Raw genomic sequence first — 25,165 nt, forward strand, 5'->3', positions numbered from 1 at the left:
GTTCTGTGGACTATCTAAAGGCACCTCTTTTCTTAAAACGACAACAGCTGGGAAATACATTTCTAGGTCTATACAACAGCCTTAATAAAATACTAAACCCCTAAGAACTTTGAAACATTAAGAAAACAGGAAGAAACAGAATCTTAGATGTCAACCCTTAGGCTCCAAGCAATGGGAACATTCAAATCACGCAAGAGAAACATTCATCCTTTTTTAAGGATAGGATTTTATAAACTGATTCTTTACAAATGACATTCTCTGTGGACAACAGCATACTCCTACTTCTCAGTAACTCTATGCTTTTCACAATAAGGCATTAATACCTTATATCTGTGCAGCCCGCAGGTTTACATAGAACTTGCATTATGTGAGTTGGCCATCACTGTGGTAGGTAAGGAGGAATAATCTTCATTTTATAGATGAAGAAATAGACACAAAGGTATTAAGGAACTAGTTCAAGACTAAAACGCCAGATGGCTGTGCTAAGACTCAAACTCAGGTTTTCTGACTCCAAGTCCAATACGATGAGTAAGTTGTGCAGAGAGGATACTCATAACTAGATTCATGGCCCCATGGAACATTATGATGGTATAATCAACACTTTTCTAATGCTGATGTCTAGTCACAGTAATATATTTAAGGCAGTGAGAGAATATTTTGTCTCAGCACCATTAGCATTTTTCTGATTAAAATTTAGATATTTAATTTTGAGTTACCTGAAAATGGTATGTGTGTATGTATATATCTATCTTATAATTTTTTGCATTAATTAATACATATTTTAGATGTGCTCTACTGAAAAACAAAACAAAAAACCCTATTTTGAAAACATGGTTTTATTTAGCAGATATCTGCAGCAATGTTTTATGAAAGGACTCACCAAATTTCTTTCACTGTTTTTTGATTAACTTGAAATTGTTCTCTCTCCCTCTCTCTCTCTCTCTCTCTCTATATATATATATATTCAATTTACATAGAACTTTCTGAGATAACCTAGTAAGCAAAGTATACTTTTAGAGAATTTTTTAAACTATAGTAGCCATCTAATGTCACTGATTTAATAAATGAGAAAACTGGGCTACTAAACAGTCAATCATCACACAGATTTTTTATAAAGAAGTCCAATGCAAAAGTCACCACATCAGTGATTACAATTAATGTGTCTGGCAAAATTACTAAACCTCTCTCTTAAAGTGGTTATATATCTTCTTGAGTTATATTGTAGTCATTAGCCAGAGTTAATTTTGAACAGATAGAGAGATAATCATGTTTAGGCCTGCGTGATTTGGAGTCTCTTCCATTATTTGCTTATTTTGCTAAAGCAACCCAAAGACTGAAGAGTTGCTTAATATCACCAAGACTTCCTAATAACATATCCGAAGTAAGATTGCACTGAGATGTCATATAAGGATTACAGAAAAAGCGATCTTGTAGAGAGACTGGTGATCTTAAATTAAACCCATGGAGAAACAAATATGTCTGCCTGAGTTCCCATCAGGAGTTTACTAACAGTCTTATTGTTAGTTATACCCTTCCCAGCTCTAAGCCCTACTTCTTTCTTATCAGGTAATATTCCTAAGTGCCAGAGCAGTAAGGAAGTAATTTTTTTCAACAACTTTATTTTTCAGCTAAAATTCTAACAACTGTCAGGTCCAAGTTCTACTTCAGTAATATTGCTATTAATTTGGAGTGATCTTCTTTTGTAAAAGTTTACAGTTTCCAAAGAGTTTTCCAGCTGGCATGCTGTGAATGAATTATAAGTGTTCTAAGATATCAATTCTCGTCAGCCCTTGGGAAGGCTGGGTGGCACTTGGCGTGGCTGCATCTCTGGCCAGCTGTGAATGGCCTCATCCACTTACCCAAGTACACCATCAGATGTTATCATTTTCTACATGCCATGATATGAAAAAGGCTGGGAAGCACTGAAGTGAAAAAGGAGTGGTTCTCCATTAGTTACAAGGTTATTCTGGTACATATGGATGAGGTCTTCCAAACTGATTTGCAAAAGTGTCAGGTAAACATTAAAGCAGTCAGGTTAATGGGCTTAACTACTCTCACACTTGTTGAGGAAACTGGAAGTCATGTCATTTTACAGCTGAGGAGTTCCTTTTCAGGCACTTTGTCTCCCAAAAAGAAAAAAAAAGAAGGTGCCAGAAGAGATCTATGAGGAAAATCATAAAGCCGCTGGTGCTGCAGTTTGCAGGAAGATTTACCTGGCCTCACTGCGTTACTACTGCCTCTTCCTTGACACGAAGGCTAAGGCTTTCATCCTCCTGATCCTGAAAGGCACATTCCCTTCGACTTCCATAAATCTGCAAAGCTTGAAAAGAGCCCCAGTGTCATCAAGCAAAAGAGACGGCTTTAGGAATCTCACTGGAAGGAGGGGTGTCTTCAAGCCTCTCACTGCTAAGCCGGACATTTCCTAACACTGGACAAATTGTACGTCCAGCTCAGGGAGGGTGAACTGCAGTGGTCTTTTACCCTCCAAGCCAATTGTTAGCTTTTCACAAGAATCAGCAGGGAAGCACATGTGAAACCTCTGTGGTGATGGTGAGCACCCCCATGCCTTGTGTGACTCTGCATGTAGATGAAGCAGGCTGGGAGCTTTCTTAGCTACTGCTGCTGAGTTCTCAGAGCAGCCCTTTTCTGCGGCGTGGCTCCCTGCTGGGACAGCCCTTTTCAATTTTTCTATCCCCCCTCGATCTCTTCTCCTGCAGAACACAGGGAAACTTGATTGAAATAAAGACTTAGGGAACATGTTTTATTTTCTCCTGTTCAATCCATTTTAGAAAAGCTTTTAATTGGTTTTAAAAAGATGCTAAACAAAATGTGATGATGTTTTTCAGTCTTCATGAACTACAGATACCACTTTTTATACTTTCAAAGGGCTAATAAATCAATCATGAAATTAACTCTCCAGCTAAATTTAAAGCAAATCCACTGAATACTGGGTTCATTAAAAATCTATGCATTTACTTGGAAAAATTTAAAATTCAAAGAAAATTATCCTAGTAACTGAAATCCGACTTGAATTTTTAGTCCTACGCTGAAAATCCAAGACCAAAGCAATCACAAAGGGAAAAAAGGAAGGCTTGTGAACCAGTTTTAATAAGCCAATTTACAATGAGGGAGGGGAGATGGGGGAGGGGGAGAAGTAGAAAAAAAGAATATCTTGATACATAACAACATAGTACCCCTGAAGGGATTCTTTTATTTGAGCATGTGCACACATGCACATACAATTTTTCTATGTGAAAGCTGAATTACAACAAATGCAAAATTAAGGATTCTGTGACTGATATGATTACTGTATTGTATGCATGTACAGTTCCTCTTTTGAAAGAAAAATGCCTACAACTTTTCTGTTTTCTTGACAGTGATAAAATAATAGCTTTCTACCAGTCTATGCATCTCTACAACATTCAGATTCATATACTTTTAATATTTAATTGAAAACATCTGAAAAACCTACATGATAATGGTTTGGTAAAGTGAATGCTTCTACTTTAGAATGACAAATAGTCTTGACACTGGATCAGCCTGAAAAATCTTCCCTTATTGTCCTGAGAGAATACAAACTAATTTAAAAAAGCAAGGTGGTACAGAGAAAGCATATTTTTATTTTGTTAAATATATGCCAACTAGAAATATTTTAAACGTTACCTTCTTCTGCCACTGATTCACTTATACAGCAGGTCATCTAGCAGTCCAGGTCAGAGTCACCAAATTCTGATTAAGGACAGGCTGGTAGCCTCTTAAAAGAGAATCCCCACCATTTCCAATCACTAAGGCAACCAGATCTATCTTCTACTTCTTACACGCTCCTATATCCTTCCTTTCCAATCCTTAGAGAAATTCATTCCACAGCCCTTTTTTAAGGATTCAACTCCTGTTTCTAAGATTTCTTCCAAGCTGGGCCATGTATGTTGTATGCTCACTCCTTACCTCTAGCTCTGCATGGAATCCTCCTTTCGTCATTTAAGCTTTTGACACTATCTATCTATGTATCTATCTATGTATCTATCTATCTATTGTAACCATTTTATTAAGATGTAACTCATGTAACACACGGTTCACTGACTTAAAGTGTACAATTCAATGGTTTTTAGTAGACTGCACGGATATGTGCAACCATCACTGGAATCAATTTTAGAACGTATTCATCATGCCCCAAAGAAACCCCGTACCCATTATCAGTCACCTCTCATTCTCCCTATCCACCCCTCCAGTCCTAGGCAACCACTGATCTGTTTTCTGTCTCTATAGATTTGCCAGTTCTGGACATTACATATAAATGGAATCATACAATATGTAGTCATTTGTGACTGGCTTCTTTGTTTAGCATGTTTTCAAGGTTCATCCATGTTATAGCATGTATTAGTACTTCATTTCTTTTAAATGCCAAATAATACTCCATTGTATGTATATACCATAGTTTATTTTATTTGATGAACATTTGGGTTGTTTCTACTTTTTGGCTATTATGAATAATGTTGCTATGAATATTCATGTACAAGTTTTTGTGTGGATGTATATTTTCATTTCTTTGGGGTATATACCTAGAAATAGAATTGCTGGGTCATATGGTAACTAACTTTTTGAGTGCTAGACTGTTTTTCAAAAGTTGCACAATTTACCTATTCCCACCAGCAGTGTATAAGGATTCCAATTTCTCCATATGCATGTCAATACTTGTTATTATCTGACTTTTTGATTATGGTAATCCTAGTTGATATAAAGTGATATCTCACTGTGGCTTTGATTTACATTTCCCTGATGGCTAATGATGTTGAGTATCTTTCTGTGTGCTTATTGGCCATTTGAACTTTACTTATTTTTGAATGTTTTCACTTTAGTCATATCTTGCCAAATATAAACTATAGCAATACTAAATACTCAATCCCACCAAAATGAGGGGACACTCAAAAAATATTTAAAAGTTTATATATATGTGTGTGTGTGTGTATATATATATATAGTTGAATAAGTTATTCATGAAGCATATCTGTATAAACCTCAGTGCCAGATGCTGTAAGATCTAAAAGCATAAGATAATGTTCCTTTCCTCAAGGGTCTTAACAATTATTTTCATAAAACAAAAAGTTATTCCTAAGTCTTTATTCAAGATTTTGCAAGTCATTTGTCAATATGTTCTATTTATTTCTATTAGTATCTATTTTGGATTACAAATAATTCTCAAGGGATGTCTCTGTTTAAATCCATGTGTATAGTATTATGTAAAGGGATAAGCAGTTTAAAAAGTACCACTGAAAAATTATTCTTTCTTCTCTCAAATGGCTTGTAGCATAAATTATTTTTAGCTAAAAACCTGAATATTATAAGAAGTAAATTTTAATGCCTGGGAAAAGTCTCCTAACCTTATAATTTTTTAAATGCTGATTTCATAAAAAGGATTTTTTGTGTGTGTGATATATATATTTTAAAAATTTATTTATTGGGGTTATTTATTTTTATTCTAGAAACTTTAGATATATCTATATACATTTAAAAAATTTTTTTAACATCTTTATTGGAATATAATTGCTTTACAATGGTGTGTTAGTTTCTGCTTTATAACTATATACATATTTTTTGAAGGAATAAGAAAAAAATTCTCACTTCTCCAATTTCAGCTTCAATATAAGCTAAAACTCCAACTCCTGGGAATAACAGTTTACAGAAAAATGATTTAGAAAAATCCTTTCACCGTGCAAATACGTTGTAAATTTTCAAGGTTGTTGTATGTTTCTTTTCACTAGTTTAGGGAAAAAAAAAAAAACCTAGAAAGTCAAGACAAGTCCTTTACCTTTAGGTCTAACACATACAACACATATAATTTTAACTGTTAAATTAAATATTAGATTCACCAGCTTAACACTAAATATTTTCCATACAGCTTAGTTTATATCTCTAACTTCAAATATGAGATTCCCATACAGACATTAAGATGTTTTTTAAGTTAGTGCTTCATCCCTTTGTATCTGCCTTTGATTGGCATTTCTTCAAGGTTACAACATGCAGAATCAACCAAGAGAATTCATGTCTTATGTCATAGCCAAACATGCTCTGGCAGCCTCTACATAATTAACATATTTAACCAACCCTCATAGGTTAGTTTAAATGTGTTAACCTATCAAAATCACCAGTCTCCAACAGCTACATGAGTAAAAACTACAACCACATGAACCAAGGTTCTGGCTATAAACTCACTCTTCAGAAGTGCCACATGACAGAAGAAAAATAACTCAAGCTCATCTGTAAAAACTAAAAACAAAACAAAACTCCTTACAGGATGTAAATTACCCCAAATACAAATTCTTAGGAAAACTTATGAAATGAAAAACAAAACAAATGGGAACATGTGTTTAATCCCTTCTACATTAATATCATGTATTAATATCTCTCATGGGAAACGGAGGGAAGTAGGGATGTGTAATATCGTGGTGAACTTATAAAGCAACACAGAATACTAACTGAAACTGGGATTTTGAGATCTTCAGAAAAAGAACAGAAAATTTCTCTGATTAAGAAAAGTGATTAAGAAAATCATTTACCTTAAGGCAGAAGGCCAGACCAGACGACCTTTCAAAATCTCTTCAACAAGAAAATTTTATATGTTTATGATAATCTGCTTATTTAGAGAATGCACCGTTGTATAATTTACTGGAGAAACTCTGTGAAAATGTTCCTTATATTATTTTTACCTGAGGAGGCGCCTTTTTCAGTAACACAAGAAGAGCCTGTAATACCAGATTAGAAAATCGAGGGCCAATAGGGACATAATCTGGAAGAGAAACATTGCTATATTTAGGGATTCGATATATATATGCACATATTCCAAACATTCTGATTTTTCTGCATAAAGAGTAAACACAGTCCTGGGGGGTGGTGGTGGTGGGATGAACTGGGAGATTGGGATTGACATATATACACCAATATGTATAAAATTGATAACTAATAAGAACCTGCTGTATAAAAATAAGATAAAATAAAATTCCAAAAAAAAAAGAGTAAACACAGTCCTAAATAACAGTCATGCAACTAACGATAACAAGACAAAATATCTACAATAACTTAAATGCTTAAAATAGTACATAAGAACTCTTATCTGTAAATTTTTTTAAAAGCGTCTAAATATCCATTTTGAGTTCATGTAGACATCTGTCTCATATTCAGAGACTTTTTTTTTTTTTTAAAAAGGAAAAAAAAATCCCCAGGAGTATTTACTAAACATTTCCAAGAAGTTACTGCAAACCATGGTAATACAGTGAGTACACAGGCAACAAAACATGATACTAGAAAATGGGTAGAGGGGGAAATGGCAAGTAATAATAATGTAAGTAAGGTACTTCAATACAACTGAAATGATAGTAAAGCCACTAAGATTGGTCCACAGATGGTGAAGAACAGTGAACTTCTCAAATAACTTTCTACCTGTTAAAACTTCTACCCATCCTTCAAGATTCGACACAAATGCCACCCCCTTTGCTTTCTCTGCATGTTGCACATGCACCCTTGCCCTGTGCTTAGAGCTGCCTTCAGGCATCAGCCCTCTGAAGTCAAAAGTGATCCTCCCTTTTCTGAGTATCCAGAACACATGGCACATTCTACTTTGTATTAATTTTTGCCAATGTATGTCATAATGACAGCATCTTACTACTTATTTTTCTGAAACCCTAATAATTCTAGCACAGTGGTAAGGGCTCAGCAAATGCTTACTGAATAAATGAACAAACAGTACGGATAATAACTATTCATACAAGTGAAAATATACTCAGAGGGCACACATTCCTGACATAGTACTGTTGCTATGACCACACATCTCAATTGTGTTTAGATAAAGGACTTTACACAGAGCTATGAGTATGTGCCTAAAAGCTTTTAAAGAAATAATCCCAGAAACTGAGCTGAAGTGTATCAAAAATAGCAGACCCAAAACCCAGGTCACTAGATAAAACTATTGATTTAAGAAGACCTCATAGATATACCTGCTTTGCTTTGTAATAAACATTGCCTTAGGAAACAGGAAAATAACAAGTAATAGAGAACGTAAAGCAAGTCTGAAAATCATGGGGAAAATGTAGTAAGAACAGTTAACGTGAAATCATTACTACACCATTATGGACCCCTTAATGAAGAAGGGGTTAGTTAACCAGATGTTGGCAGTATTTTCAGATATTTATTAAGTTACCAGGTAGGTTCAATTTCAATCAAGTTTATTATAGCATCCTGAGCCATTGTTACAATGAATTTATTCCAGATTTATCTATTTTTTGCAATGAAATAAAATGTAAGAGTAGTAACACTGTTCTGGCATTTATTTGTGGAATACATCTTATGAGCTGAGTACAGGGACTGTTTTATTCATCTTTGTATTCTGTAGGAGTGCACTTAAACATAGGAGATGTTTAATAGGTATTTTTAAAAATTACTGTAGCGTACTTTTAACTTTCAGAATGTTTTTAACTTTCACAATATTATCTCATTTTTGTCTTTACAATTACTCTGTGGGATAAGTAAGGAAGAGAATACAGTCTCTTTTTTATGTGAGCAGAAACTGATGTACAAAGAGCTTACAACTTCTGCCCCAAGTGTTATAGCTAACCTGTAGATTTCACTCCAACCCTAAACCCTTCTTTCCTTAGTTCTGTCAAAGTTCACAAATGGAATCCCGGAGCTACAGGCAGCTCAGAAATAGTATACAGCAAATATATCCATCAACGAAAATTACTAATCATTTATTATGGGCAGGGAACTCTGTGGAAGATACAAAATAATATGAGACATGGGCCCTTATAGGAAAGCAGTTTATAATGTAGCTACGGTCATAAGGCATATTTAACATGAATACCATTGTTGACTTCAGATATAAGAGATAGTGTTATATTTCCTTATTAGACAAAGAAAGGTATTTCTATTGCCGTATAGACTATAAACACCCGTATTTTTCTCTTGTAATTTGTGAGACATTAGCTGTAATGTGGCAAGGATAGTACGATGGCAAAAGTTATGACTCACCAAGCAGTCTCTCAATGTCATCCACAACCACACAACTGAGCTGGGATTTATACGCATCATCAAAGATCTAGAAGAAAGCAAAACCATTTATTATCTCACTGCCCTCCATAATTATGACAATTTCCAAGAAGATAAAATTTAGCTAATTCTTGACCAATGCTCAAACAAAACACAGTAAAACATCCAATATTTCTGACTACACAAAACTAGAATTTAATAGAACTTCAGAACTTGAAGAGTTCTTACAATTTTTAAAAATTAATTAATTAATTTATTTTTGGCTGTGTTGGGTCTTTGTTGCTGTGTGTGGGCTTTCTCTAGTTGTGGTGAGCAGGGGCTACTCTTCGTTGCGGTGCGTAGGCTTCTCATTGCGATGACTTTTGTTGCTGTGGAGCATGGGCTCTAGGTGCGCGGGCTTCAGTAGTTGTGGCTCGCGGGCTCTAGAGTGCAGGCTCAGTAATTGTGGCGCACGGGCTTAGTTGCTCCGCGGCATGTGGGATCTTCCTGGATCAGGGATAGAACCCGTGTCCCCTGCATTGGCAGGCGGATTCTCAACCACTGCCCCACCAGGGAAGCCCAAGAGTTCTTACAATTTAAAAGTGAGGAAACTGAGGCCCAAAGCAGTTAAATGACTTGCCCAAGACGTCACAGCTGGATCATGGCTGAGCAAGGGCAGGGTAATGCTGCTTTCAGCTCCAAGAGCTGGATGTGTCACACTGGGGCATGCTGAGGAACAGCTGGAATTAATCAACTGACAAATCCATCAAGTTTATCATAATGGTCTCTCCTATCTATGTCAGAAGCATGACTTCAGTGTTATGACTCAAGAGCTAGATGGAGCCACAGGGATGTGCAGGGTAGAACTGAATATCATTTTATTATCTGTAAGAATTGTGGTCTGTCAAACAGCAATAACACAGAAAGCAGAGAATTCTGTCAACTCAAATCAGACCACAGCAGCCAAAGTGTTTACAAAAAAATTAAAGCTGGTATAAAGGATCAGATAGATGCATCGTTAGAACTAGACAAAAGATAACAGAACATTATCTTAAGATAACCAAAGAAATGCAAATTAAGCAAACAGTGAAGGAAGCTGTTATATGCTGGCAAGGATGTAGCAATTTCAAGCCAGACAGAAGAATTAATTTATGTATAAATTGAATGTAAGTGCTCAAGGCCTTGAGACCAGCCTTTTTGTAAATGTTGGGCATTCCTATTCCAGTGACCATAACTGGGGCTCAATGAATCCCACTGGTGTCATCTGTAAGAATTAATTCCTGTATCCCAGCCCAATCTGATTGATAAGTAACCTCAGTGCATCAAGATGGTAACCACGCCTCTCCCGAGTTTGTTTGTAGTAGCAAAATATTCCTTACTGGGTATCTTTTAACTATAGAAGATTAAGAATTAGGTATAGAAATAAAGTAAATTAAACCTACAATATTAATCTTTTTCATATTAAGTTTAAAGACAATCTGTGAATAGTTGGTCTTTAAACTATTTGTAACAATTAACTTACCATGTTAGATTAATAGATTAGCCTTGCTAGTTCAATTTAAAATATGCAGTTGAATAATTAATTTTGATAAACTTTTATGTTGGAAGGTAAAATATAACTTTAATAGCCCTCCAAATGGTAATGGTAATCTGAGATTCACCATAATTATTAGTTTTAATTTATTACTAAGTAAATGTACTTATAGATTTACTTTGAAATTTAGAATGTTTTGTTTGTTAAACAATTGAAGTACATCAAAGAGAAAATATTTTAAATGTGTAAATATTGTTTAAAATATTTAAAGAAATTTAAGTTATAAAAGTCTCTTTTTGAACTACCTTTTACTAGACTTACAAATAGAATAAAAGAAGTGGACTTAATTTATTTTTATTTATTTATGTATTTATTTATTTTATTTATTTGTTTTTATTTTTGGCTGTATTGGGTCTGCGTTGCTGCGCGTGGGCTTTCTCTAGTTGCAGCGAGCAGGGGCTACTCTTCGTTGCGGTGCGCGGGTTTCTCATTGTCGTGACTTCTCTTGTTGCAGAGCACAGGCTCTAGGCTCGTGGGCTTCAGTAGTTGTGGCGCGCAGGCTCTAGAGCGCAGGCTCAGTAGTTGTGGCGCACGGGCTTAGTTGCTCCCCGGCATGTGGGATCTTCCTGGGCCAGGGATCGAACCCGTGTCCCCTGCATTGACAGGCGGATTCTTAACCACTGCGCCACCAGGGATGCCCCAGAGGTGGACCTTTTTAAAGTTTAAGTTTTCTTTTGTGTTGAATAACTAGATTTTAAATTATATAATTTTAATATGTTGAATTTTAATTTTTTAGACCTCAAATTAGCTACACATGGTCTTTTCTATGCTCAAAAGTCACCCTCAGAGATGCAAAAACAACAAAAACAAAAGCAAAATAATAACTCATGTTGACAATCTAGATGGTAAGTTCCTCCCCAACATACTGTATATATACATATATTTTTTTGTATATTCTTTAAGGTAGGAATTGTCTTCCTCAGTATTATGTTTGCAGGGTCTGATGCCTCACTGGTGCCTAATAAATGTTTGCTGTATGCATGCATGAAGGAATGCCTCTGTTGCTTTCCTTTGCACCATCCGCCATACCCCTCAGTCACCCTCCCACGTTGTGTCAAAATCTCAACTACCCTTTCGTCCTTAGCTACCTGTCTCCTCACTGGACTGTGAGGTGGAAAAAAAACTTTATTCATGTTATCCTCAGTACTCAGCATAGAAGAGTATTTAGTAATAATATTTGCTCAATGGATTCAATGGTTGAAACAACACAAGTTCTAATTCCATCTTGCCATAAGTCACTTGTTTCTCTTCTCCTTTGGTATAGCATTTTGTATATTGTGTATATATTAACGGATTCATTGTATTCTTCCCTATATTACACTAGATTTTAAGCCCTGTGAAGGCAAGTACTATTGTATTTATCTCTGTATCCACCTCACTTCATATAATGCCTTATCAAAAAGTAATCGATAAATATTTACTGAAGGAATAAATTTAAATTTATGCATTAAATTCAAGTAGAAATATCAAGTAAGTAGTTGGAGATGTATGATTGAAGTCAGGGTATGGACATCACCCTCAGGGCAGTGACTGCTGAAACCATGAGAGAGGCATGTGATCTTCAAGGAGAAATGGTAGAAGTAGAAGAATAAAGAGCTAAGGGCTGAATCTTGGAGTGTTGTTCTATTCATTCATTCAACAAATATTTTTGCATTCCTATTATGTGTCAAGCACTAATGAAGGCAATGGAAAGAGTAATGAGTAAGGTCACATGTAACTATAATAAAGCATGGCATCACGATGTTAGAGGAAATACAAGATGATGTGCTGGTATACAGCATGGGAGCTGTGGTAGTCCTTGGGGATACCCTACACATCCTGGTTCTCTTTCTGGCACATGGTAGGACTGTACTTCCTTACCCCCTCTTAAGTTAGGGATGATTATGGGGTTTGCTTTGGGTAATAAAATGTGAGTACAGAATATATCACTTTCTGAAAGGAGCTTTAGGAGACACTGCGTGATTCATCATACTTCCTTTATCCTGCCTTGGCTATCATGGAATCGCATGTGAGATGGAGTCTCTATTACCTATTAGCTTGAGTCTCTGAGAAACTATGGCAGAGCTTCCCCTCTGAGTCATGACGGACATGTAATGTGGGCAAGAAATAAACTTTGTTGTGTTAAGCCCCTGAGATTTTCAGGGTTGTTCATTATCGCAGCATAACTTAGCCTATTGTGACTGATAAGAGCTTATGGAGTCAACGATGGTCTCCTAAATTTAGGAAGTGACATTTAAGCTGAGACCTGAAGGATGAACAGTTCAGTAAAAAACAGGAAAGAAAGTGTTCTAAGCAGAGTGTACTGATTGTTAGGAGGCACAGAGATGAGAAAATTTAGGAGCACTGCAGGAACTAACATACAGTCAATAAGAATTAAAATGAAGAGGTGTCAGCATTGGTGCTGCGTGTATGGGGAGTGGTGGGTGAGATATGAAGCAGAAGAGAAATGGAAGAGACAATGGAAAAGTTCAGAAGCAGTTCCACTGTGGTTCTTTGCTCTTTTTTGAAAACTGGACCATATAGCAGCCAACGTGGTATCCTGCAAACTCAGGTGATTTTAAGAAGTCACTGAAAAAAATGCTTGGCTCTTTAAAACATTTGTTCAGAATTCTACTAAGGGCTCTGATGCAAGCATATCATTCTGTCTGACAGGCTGTAATATCGTGGATTAAAGCCACAGGGGCCCAAGACATCATGGACTGGCTACTTGCATTAGTTTTACACTTTCCCTGAATCAGCCCTTCTCCCTTCTTAAAGCTTACAGAGCTTACAGGGCTACAGGAACCTTATTCAGGACTCTGCTGGGGTCTAAACTGATGATAAATTCGTATGCAGTCTCACTAACTTATCTCAGATACTGTGATTCACAAAGCATTACAAATCACTTCACAGCTGACCACATGGGTTACCTATAACATTTTAGAAGAAAAATACCTACAGCAGTCTTTAATGTAGTTTTTTTTACAGACAGCTCTTAATGTACTAATTACTACCATGGGGATAGGAGTACTCACAGCAAACTCTCTTAACAACATACTAACCATGACAAACACTATGCAATTCTAGTTGTAATTTGACCAGTTTCAGTTAACTCTGCTTTAATTTAAATACACACACACACCTTTCACTTCTTACACACACATTCTTCTCCTTATGTAGTCACGAGTGTATTATAAGGTCATCACTCTTCCCCTGAATCCATGTTTCTGCCTAGTCTCCTCAGCCTCTTCCATTCTTGGCTTCCTGGCCCAATGCTAAATAAGGAGATACTCAGATTCCCCTGGCAAGTATATGCGATTAGCTGCCAGACTAAAATCTAAGTGAGATATTTACATACTGAGCTGGGAAGTTCTACCATAACTTTAGGTAGATAAACCCAAAAAGGAGGAGAGGTACAAGAAGGAAAGATGAAAGAAAAGTAAAATTGTACAAACTGCCGCAGCTCGAATTCAACAACTAAAGTGCCAAACTTGCCATCAGTAATAGCACACAGCAAATACACAGTGCCTGCTCCAGATGAAACGCCCAAACAACATTTAGCCAGGTGGGCTGAAGCTGGGGCTAATAGTGGTATCTTACAGACTCTTTAAAAAATTAACTTAAATTCTGATCCTTTCATTTAGTAAGATGAAAGTATGATGCTCAAGTCTTTTCTTGCTGAAGAGGTTATCAGAAGGGGATCATAGAAGTTATCATGCAAAGCAGGACACTTGAAAGGTGGGAGTTGTTAATAATCATGCTGGAACTACAGGTAAAAACCATGACTGCACACAGCAAATTGTATTGTATGGTCATCCTAGTTCTATCAGGGAGTTTCCTGTAGAGCAGGTAAAATTAGCAGAATAGACATATTCTTAGAGTCAGGTGAGAAGTCTGAAAGAGGAGGCTAAAGAAACAGAATGGGAAGAACGGAAGAAAGAAAAAATGTGGAAAAGAGTGTCAACAGTCAACAGGGAAAAAATGAGAGGTCTATTCTAGAAAATGAAGAACGTCTCTAGAAAACAGAGTTCCATAGTCTATCTCTAGCTGTGGACGTAATGAGGTTGTCATCATTAAACTCTCTGGTGCCTCCGCTCTTGCGTGCAAAGGCAGGTGTAGTGGGTCATGAGAGACAACGTAGAATGTGTGGGGCCTGGGACTGCAGCAAGGGCATGCTGGAGGCCCTGTGAGAGGAGGTGTGGGCCTCCTGCTGCCAAGGGCTTAGGGGCAGCTCTATTATGGTCCTCAAGGACACTGCAAGCTCTCAAGGCACAGAGCCGGCTCCTGGAATCTTCAGACAAGCTGGGAGCCACCTGTGTGCAGGGGAGGGGCAGCAGCTGCAGAGGCTGGAGTCTACACGAATACAGACGGGAACACGCCAGCATTAGCTCCATGTTAATCCCAGCCTTTCAGAATCACAAACCACAGCAAAGCGTGTTCTAAGTAGATTCTGTCCTCCATTTTCTATAACCTCTTTAGCGCTCTGAGGTAAGTGAAGCCAAATTTTCAGGTTCTTTGGAGGCTGAAAGAGCTCATCTCAGTTCTGAAGTGGCTGGCATGAAGTACCTAGTTAGTAGAAATCTGATGACAGTAGGAATTTGATGACTTAGAAAATCCCTAATGTAGTAAATCTGTCAGCAATTAGTTGAAAGAATACTCAAATCATATTTGGTAGCATATAAAAACGTAAATGAGCAAATTCAAATTGGTGCTATCTGTAATAATCTCTAGTTTCTAAAAATAACTTGGGAGTAGACCAAGCAAACATTAGCTGTCTTCTAATGAAACTGCCTCAGGAAGTGGACCTAAACTTTTGGCAAAGCACTCAAGCTTCCTGGAATGACCTTAAAATCCCTTATGTGTTCTCCCTGCTTTTCAGGAAAAATTCTTAAATTTTCACATGACATGAGCGACAGAGTGGGGTATTTTTAATAATATAAAAAGTCACAAGATCTGAAAGTTAAATTCCACTAGAGAGCTGCACCATCTTCCTTTGTGTGCCGAACAGATACAAACGTCAAAAGACAGAGTGTATTCAACAAAAACAACAAGTGCTCGTCCCCCAGCAGTACAGGGACCTGTAGTCACTTCCGGGGTGTCCACTTCTCTCAGTTAATGCATGCACAGTCTTCAACAAATCAACTACATGATATATTAGGATGTTAACCAAAAACATCCAAATTCTGTTGCTTAGTAACTGCTGTCAAAAGATCCAATTTCCAGCTCTGCTCTTTGTATGGACTAAACCATGAAAAGAGGAGGATTAGGCACCATGATTCTGTCCTGTGCAGACTACAATTTGCAGTGGGATTTACAGGAGGATATTCAAAGAAGATTATTCCTTTCTTGCAAACCTAGTGGAAAGGAAAATTTCTTCCATTAATTTTCAGTCCTTTTAAAAACAAGACTATATTATGCTATTAATGGGTATAGTTTTATAAATCACTAATTTTCTACGTAATTTTGTTCAAACAATGTAGTCACATCGGATTGTTCTATTTCACCTCTGTACTGATTGTATACTCGGAAAGCACCAACATTAGGTAATTAGTTAAAATCAAATTCTACTGCTTTGTTCTTTTGTTCATTTAATGCCATTAACAGAACTAGTAAAATAGGTGTTTTTTTTTAAGTATAGATGCAAAAATGGATAAAGGAATTAAAATTTTTAAACAGAATAAAGTTGGAGAAACAAAAATAAAATGGGGGAGAAGAGAAAGATCTGTGAACACTTCAAATATCTTAATGGAACACATAGTATCCCCCCCAGAATGTAAGGATAATACTTCATACAGACTTTGCTAGTATTGAGGAGTTTATCTATGGAGAAAGGATTTATTAAGCAGATTAAGAGAAGTACAAGGTGAATTTTAAATTAATTGAGAATAAACTACTTTCATATATTTTAGCACCATCTGTATGTGAATAAGAATAGCTTAGTTGCAATTAAATCTTAGATACTCATTAAAGCAAGCCTAATGGCCCTCTCTACTAACAAAAACTCATCTCTTGGTTTAAGTAATAAAATGGTATATAAAGATATTCTATGAATTAAGTATTCAGACCACCTCTCTTTAAGAAAAATTAATGTGTTAGTTATAATATTTCTGAGTTTCACAAACTATTGCCATTGCAAAACATTTTGAAAAATCTTTAAAACTGAGCATCTAGTCATTAAAATGTAGGTGAATAAATGATTTTAATGCCAATCTTTTACCTATCAAATTTGCAAAAAATATATTTATATTTTTAACATCTTTATTGGAGTATAATTGCTTTACAATGTTATGTTAGTTTCTGCAAAAAATATTTTAACAACATCAAGTTTGGGCAAGAGCCCAAGGAAACTGACATTCTTATATGATGGGGCTGCAAGTGTAAATTAGCACAGCTTTCTTAAGAGGTGGGCTTTATAAACATTAGTATTTTTACATAAGTTTTAATAGCAATACTTATAAAAATTTGAAAACCATTAATATTTTTACCTTAGCAATCTCAATTCTGAGAATTTATCCTAAAGAAATAACCAGAAATGTATGTGCAATAATAATAAGTAAAAACAACCACTATACTTTATTGAGCACATATTATATCCCAAGGCACTATGTGATACCGTACATAAATCACCATCTCATTTAATTCTCATAACAACCCAATGAGGCAGCTATTAATATTATCTTCATTTGGTAGATGAGAAGACAGAGGCTTATATGTTAAGTGACTATAAGAGCTGGTGAGAACAGTGGAGCTGGGATTCAAATTCAGGTCTATTTGAAACCTAAGTCCAAATTCTCAGCCAGTAAATCAGGATGCTACTCTCAGAATAATGTAATAAGAAAATGGGGGCAGTGATTGGGAGTTCTACAGAATATTGTTTATAAAAGTGAAAAAACCTGGAAACAACATAAATGTTCAACAAAAAAGCAATGTTAAATGGATATTATACAGCTATTAATTTAACATAATATTGAGATACATTTTAACAATGAAAAAATTTCATATTAAGTGAAAGAACCAGGTTTAAAACAGTATGTCCAATGTGATCCCCAATATATGTGTGTGTGTATGTGTATCTGAGTAGAGAAGAAAATAGAAGGACAAATATGGACTTTATTTTCTTCTGTGTCCTTTTCTGCATTTTCTAAATTATTTTTGAAATTGGGAAAAGCTACATTTTGGGGGTGGGAGGGAAGCACTTAAAAGGAAAGAAATGTCTTCTCCCTAATGATAAAGGATTATAAATTATTTGTGCTTTGAAAAAAAAAATCTTCTTTCCATCTTCACACTAAAAAAAAAGAAGGGAAGAAAACAATGGTGGGAGGGAGACTAGAACTACTAAAGAATGGCATTAATATTTCATTTTCAAAAGCAAACTGGAAGACTTAGCACCTTTAGATGGGTTTGAGCCCTCAGGCTTTTGTCAATCTATCATTAGGCAACAATGTGAAAACTATTTGCAGGGAAAGATTTTGCAGTATTTCTAATATATTTCTAAGACACCTATGCTTCATTCTTTTCTCTGTTCTGTTCTTTAGTCACAAGGAATAATATTTTTCCCCAAGGAAAACCCAGAAAGTCTTAATATGAATTTATTATACTGCTGAAGCAGAAATAATTTTTGTAACTTTAAGGGTACACGGATGATCCAGACAGTGAATCATGAATCCAAACAACTTCAAGTAAGCTTGTATAGACACTTATTTTTATACACCTTAGCCTTCTACTCATCTGAAACCCTATCTTGAAAGGCTTCAACAATTTAAAGATTAAACCATAAGTTATTAAGCCATTAATTTAACCATATAAGCCTCTAACATCAGCACATATTACCTGCCCCCCTCAAGTCAATTTGCAAGAGATTGAAATAATAAAAATGATAATATCTCACACTTGCAAAGCAGCTTTGATGTGCAGAAGCCTAAAATACTTCAAAAAAAACTTTATAGAAAAAACCAGGACCATCCACCCACATCTCAGAGTACATGGGAGGTAGAAGCTGGCAGCTGGTGGAAAGCAGTGGAGTAATTTACCATATGCACAGAAGACTACTTTTGAACAAGTGTAAGGAATAGATGGAGTTAGGAAAATACAAATAGAATCAGCTGTTCAATTAAATGCTAAGTTCAATGGCCACCAATTCCAAGGGCTATTTAAATTTTCAACAAAAGTGGTTTAAGGGTTCCCTTTAAAGGGAAAAAGACCAAAAAATAAAGAAAAGCAACCCCTACCTACATTAGGGAGGTTACTGGTCCTAGTGATTCTGTCTAGATTTTCCTGGGAAGGATAGATATTACGGGTCTCACCTCAGACACAGAATAAACAGACTATGATATTTAAGTTCTTGTGTCTGGCAACATTTCCCTCGCTTTCACACTCAACTTCAAAGACCTTACGCAGAATATTTACCTTGATGTTTTGGTGTGCAGGCCTGGAATCCTGTTCCAAGCTCCGCCTCCTCTATCTATTTCAAGCAACCTACACAAATGATTTTCTGCTACCTGCACAAACATGAGACTAACTTCTCAAACTTATATTTTTTTGAAGTCTGCCTTTGAAAGAATGTATCTTCCTCTTCAATCTCTTCCCTAAAGAAAAACTAAGGTAATTCTATCCTACATCTTTATAAAGTGAGGGCCTAAGAACAAGGTAAAAGAACATCTGAGCTGTCTTTACTAGGCAGCAATCCCATTCTCAAGATTCTTTCCCCTCATTCTGATTTTCTCACATCTCTTTAACTTACAGTAAGTTCTTATCTATAAAAGATCAAGCATGAAAAAAAGGATTTAAGTAAAATAAATACTTCAACTAAATATATAAAAAATAATCTTGGGCTTCCCTGGTGGCACGGTGGTTGAGAATCTGCCTACCAATGCAGGGAACACGGGTTCGAGCCCTGGTCTGGGAAGATCCCACATGCCGCGGAGCAGCTAGGCCCGTGAGCCACAATTACTGAGCCTGCGCGCCTGGAGCTTGTGCTCCGCAGCAGGAGAGGCCGCGACAGTGAGGCCCACGCACAGCGATGAAGAGTGGCCCCCGCTCGCCGCAACTGGAGAAAGCCCATGCACAGAAATGAAGACCCAACACAGCCAAAAATAAATAAATAAATAAATAAATAAAATTAAAAAAAAAAAAAATCTTTCTTCACTGTCTGGGAGTATGCAAAATCAGAATATCAATGAAAATCAAGTGAGGTGAAACAGCCATTAAGAGTGTTCAGCATTACGTATATCCTCAGCCCATAGCTTTATCTGTTTTCAGTCTACAAACCAGTTTCTTACAGTCCCGTGGGAATAGGAACATGAAACTGCAGGAGGATAATGGCTGCTTTAACATCTCTCTCTAAGCTCATCAACGATGTGCTAATAGTTCATACATTTAAGCCAGACACTCGTAACTCATTTTCAGTGGTGCAATTGTCTAATAAATTGTTTGAAACTTTAAAAAAAAAAAAAAAGAGAGTGTTCAGCATTGATTTTTGTTGTTTTTGTTTTCTGTTTTTAATGAGCAACCACCTACTATCCTAAATGCCTTACATGGTACTTGCTTGAATGTAAGAGCGATGAACCAGACGATCTTAAGAGTTCTTTCAGTGCTAGGATTCTATTCTATGTTGTTCTAACTTTCACCAGTGGGTCAAAGCAGCCGTATTAAGAAGGTGACAAATGGCACTTGGAGAAAGGCAAAAAGACAAGGACCGCACTAAGTCTGCCAAGCAGACTGATTACTATCTAATATACCACCATCTTTCTGTAGGGGTTTTGAGAATTTTTTCCCAATGATACACCTCTGTTCTTTCCCAAACTATACAGTCAATTTAACTGACCCTAGTCTGACTTTATACACTGATGAAAGAGCTTAAAAAATCCTAAATGAATTTGCTCCACTCTACTCAAACACTCTGAACTGTGATCTTTCAATCAAGTCAATACAAACTTAAGAAATGAAAATTAATCATAATACACACTAAACAAAGCATAATTTGGAAGATAAGGATACTCTAATAAAAATGCATTACAAAGTTAAATACTATGTCTAAAACAGTTGCTGTTTCCCACCAAATTCTGCTGATAATTTAATTCCACTTGAGAAGAACATAACTGCCATGGCATATATATATACACACACAAAGACAGATTTATATGCACATGTGTATGTACACACGCACACGCGTGTGCACACACATCTAAGAGATAGGAAATTAAAATGAAAGTAAAAATCTTGATACCTTCTTCATGGCCTGGCACTTGGCTGTCTCAGAAAAGCCAATCATCTTATCAGGAGAACAGATCTTGATGAAGGGGAAGTTGGATTCCTCTGCAATCTTTGCAGCCAAAGCAGTCTTCCCACTGTGAGGAGGACCTGCATAACAATACGAGCAAGTCAGGGGAAAAAAGCCAACCTAAGCAAAGAGGAATAAAACAAGTTTAAACTTTTATCCACAATGTACCGAGGCCTCAACTAGTTGCTCATTAACATTTCCTGACACAATTTCATGGCAGACATGTTTTCTCTTATTTATTAGCAACTAAATTTAATGAACTGATTAGCACTTCTCAAAAGTATGTTGAAATATATTCCTTCTTTCTTTCTCACATAACCTTAATCTTTCAAACGTCTGGCTAAATATACAAAATGCAAGGGTTTTGCTTCTTTAAAAAAAAAAAGAGAATTCATTCAAATGCATATCAGTACCTATGTTATTAGTTCTATCAAATCATTTGTCTGACAAAAAAATACAATCTTCTTCAGAGGTGATATTAGGGGCAGGGAAAACTGCCTTATTAGAAGCAAATGTGACTTAAAGAGCTAGGAAACTAAAGACTCAGGTCTTCTCATGAAGGCAACCAAAGCTACAAACTTACTTATATTTAGACATCTCCTCCTTCCCTTCTGTGTAATAAAAGATGTGCCCCTCTTCCAACCATAAACTGACCAATCATTCTTTCCCATCTTCTCAGGAACCTGACATTATTATTATTATTTTTTAATTTTATTTTTTTATACAGCAGGTTCTTATTAGTTATCCATTTTATACATATTAGTGTATACATGTCAATCCCAATCTCCCAATTTATCACACACACCCCCCCCCCACTTTCCCCCCTTGGTGTCCATACATTTGTTCTCTACATCTGTGAGGAACCTGACATTATTGATTGTACCCTCTCCCCCATATGTTCCACCCCTCCCTCTTCCCTGGAGCCTTACCAACCGCATTTAAACATGCTCTAGTCTACTGACAGTTTAATAAACAAAACAAAAGAAACCTCTTTCTTGACTTCACTACTTTCAACACTTACTCTGCCTTCTCCCTTCGAAATGGAACCTCCCTAAATAATCATCTACGCCAGCTGCCTTCACTCTTCACCTTCCATCCATCCTCAAACAAACGCTATGGCTTCCATTCCCATTACATGGCACAGGCTCCCATCAGGGTCACCAATGACCTCCACGCCACCAAATCCAACACTTTATCTGTTGGCCTCTCAGGAATATTTGATACAACTGATAACTCTCCTCTTTATTTATTTTTCTTTTTTTTATAATTAATTTTTATTGGAGTATAGCTGCTTTACAATGTTGTGTTAGTTTCTACTGTACAACAAAGTGAATCAGCTATACCTCTCTTCTTTCCTTAAATACTTTTCTTGGCTTCTGTGACAGCACATTCTCTTTTTCCCCCCTCTTACCTCTCTGGTTATTCTTGCTCAATCTCCTTTGTCAACTCTTCCTGCTCTACTTAGTCCTTAAATGTTGACACACCTCAGAGATCAGTCCTAGGCCCCCCATTTCTTCTCAACCTACCCTTTCTGTAAGTGACTTCATCCACTCCCATGGATTCAACAACAGTCTACATACTGACAACTCATGAATGTATACTGCCAGCGAGACCTCTCTTCTAAGCACTAGACCCACATATCCAGTGGGCTACTCAACATTTCCCATTCAATTATCCTATATGAACCATGAACTTAATGTGTCCAAAACTGAACTCGTGATCTTTCTTTCTGAAATGTACTTCTCCACTGGCGTTCCCAGTCTTAGTAAACAATAGCATTTACCAGCCGTGGATACCAGAAACCTGGGGATCATGTTTGATCTCTCCCCATTTTCAATCTAGTTACTATTTCTAAGCTTCAGCTTCCTCATCTACAAAATAGGGATAACAGCAGCATCTGCCCTCACAGGATTGAAGTGGGGTTTAAATGAGAAAGTATGTGTAAAGTGCTAGTAGACTGACTGGCAAATAGTTAGGAGTTCAAAGAATGTTAGCTTAATTATGCTTAATAATTAATTAATAATTATTATAATTATCATAAAGTCTCTTTTATTCTCCCTCCTAAATATTTCTCAAAATGGTCTACATAACTCCATCTCTCCTACCACTACAGTACTTCAAACCATAGTCAGCTCTCATTAAAACTAATGCAACTGCTTCTCACCATTGGTCTTTCCTGTGTATTTTCGCCACTCTAATCCGTTCTCTATCACAAAGCAGTCATGATGTTTTGAAAATATAAATCTGACCATGTCACTTCACTGCTTAAAATCCTACAAACAGCTCCCCACTGCCCCCTGGATAGAGTCTAAATCGTTAACATGGTCTACAAGGTTTTGCATGAACTGGCTCCTGTCTTACTTCTTCAGTCTCATGTCTTAGCCAATCTCCCTTTCTGTTTCAGTCTCCTTCCAGCCCAGGGCTTTTTCACACGCTAGTCCCTCTGTTTAGAACATCTTCCGCAGTTACTCTGCTCGCCCAGCTTCTCCTCATCCTTTAGGTCTTGGCTTAATGTGTTTCTCTCAGGAAGCCTCCACCCCTAGCCCTTTGGAAGGGGCTGGATTCCCCTGTCATGTGGACTCACTGAACTTTTCTGTTGTTCTACTAATTATAACTATAAAAAATAATCGGTAGAATGTCCTTCCTGTTTTGTCTACTTGGTAAAATCCTAACTGATCCTTCAAAGTCTAAATTGAACACTTTCTTTGACCACCCCTGGGCAAAATGACTTGCATTCACATACACTTACACACATACATGGTAGTTAGGTATTTGTTTTTTCATGACCAGACTCAACTCTGTGAATATCTTTGTGTCTCCAGCAACCAGTTCAATGCCTAGGACATAGTAAATACTCAGTGAATATTTTTTTAATTGAATTGAATATTATGTGGTATCATAGAGTCTATTAAGTAACACAGAAATTTAGATACAATCTTATAAGAAAACTAGTTGCTATCATTCATTAGTAACATTGTAACCCAAGAAGATTTAAATTCGTGCACAATATTGGAACACAGAATGGATTGCTATTTTCAGATCATGAACAGGTTTAGAACTGAAAATAATTCATTTTTCTGGAATGTGCTAAATGGTTTTGTAAAAGTGCTTCTTTTTCTTTTTTCAGCTTTTGATGCCATCGCCTCATTTTTCCTCACCTTCCAGAAGGACGCTAACCAATGGTGTGCGGTCACTGTTTTTAGTCTGTTGGACCAGCAGCTCCCCATCTTCTAGAACTCGAGTGACTGGATCACCCCATTTGATGATACCATTCATAATGTAACTTGCATAATCCTCTTGGTTTGTGCCAAATGCCTATGAAGGAAAAGGACAGTTTAAAGCATTTTCAGCGTCAGTATTAAAAATTAAATATTTAAAGGTATAAAGGATGAGTAATAATTCCTGCATGCTAGGGCTATAGCAATATCCCATATTAATATAAAAAGCCTGAAAAGCAAAAAAAAAAAAAAAAAAACTTATAATTTTTCATTTAACTTTTTACCCAATTGGGGCAAAAACTGTTTCACGTGACTTAATGGAATAAAAAATATATTCTAGGCTCAGATTCTGTGAGGGCTCAAGCCCTCGCAATCCCTGAGAAAGGGTATGTTCCAACGTGCTTGTTTCTATAAGGAGTACATGGGTTGTGGCCTTCTGTCAAGAGCAAAGAGAAAGAGAGAATATGGATTTAGAAATTAGAAACAGTTGGCTCAGCACACAAAGACACTATCCTAACACTGACTGTAGGTGTCAGATATTAAAATGGAAATATGAAATGGTAATGAGGAGATCTTGTCCACATCCGCTTGGTGGTAGGGGATATAAGTCGAATAGCACCAAAAGGTAAGTGTGTGTGTAAATGTAAGATTTAGAACGAGCTAGAAATGAGCAGAGGTAATGAAGATTGAAGGGTTAGGGAAAGGAAAGAAAAGCAATTGCTATATATAATCATTTCATTTGTACTATATATTGGGGCATAAATCACATCCCTTTTCATTTTCAACTTCTAATCTCAAATTGTAACTCCCATCAAACCAGCTACCAAAAGTAGTTAAAAACTTTAGTACTTATTTACTTAATTGAATAGCATTTCCACAAGGTTAACAGGAGAAGAAACGAGTAGGAAAATATAACCCAATGAAATATAAAGCTCATATAGCTTGACAATTTCTAATTTAAAAAAATTATCACAACCCTCAAGTCAAGTTTTCATTCACCAATGTATGGAATAACTTTAACAGTTCTTTAGAACTTGCACCTCACAGAAAGTCATCCTTTGTAATACTGTCTACAAACAG

At 36.4% G+C, this 25,165-nt stretch overlaps 1 protein-coding gene across 1 annotated transcript in view; it reads right to left on the bottom strand.

The window, feature by feature from the left end:
• The window catches only part of NSF (N-ethylmaleimide sensitive factor, vesicle fusing ATPase), a 158,593-nt gene that overhangs the window by 20,362 nt on the left and 113,066 nt on the right, over positions 1 to 25,165 (bottom strand). The window contains exons 14-17 of the mRNA XM_061176781.1: positions 24,026 to 24,182; positions 20,814 to 20,947; positions 9,019 to 9,085; positions 6,705 to 6,784 (exon numbers count right to left, since the gene is read on the bottom strand). Coding sequence (XP_061032764.1) covers positions 6,705 to 6,784; positions 9,019 to 9,085; positions 20,814 to 20,947; positions 24,026 to 24,182 — 438 coding nt within the window. The remainder of the gene's footprint in view (positions 1 to 6,704; positions 6,785 to 9,018; positions 9,086 to 20,813; positions 20,948 to 24,025; positions 24,183 to 25,165) is intronic.

This window comes from Eubalaena glacialis, chromosome 19 (assembly GCF_028564815.1).
Source record: "Eubalaena glacialis isolate mEubGla1 chromosome 19, mEubGla1.1.hap2.+ XY, whole genome shotgun sequence".
Taxonomy (NCBI): Eukaryota; Metazoa; Chordata; class Mammalia; order Artiodactyla; family Balaenidae; genus Eubalaena; species Eubalaena glacialis.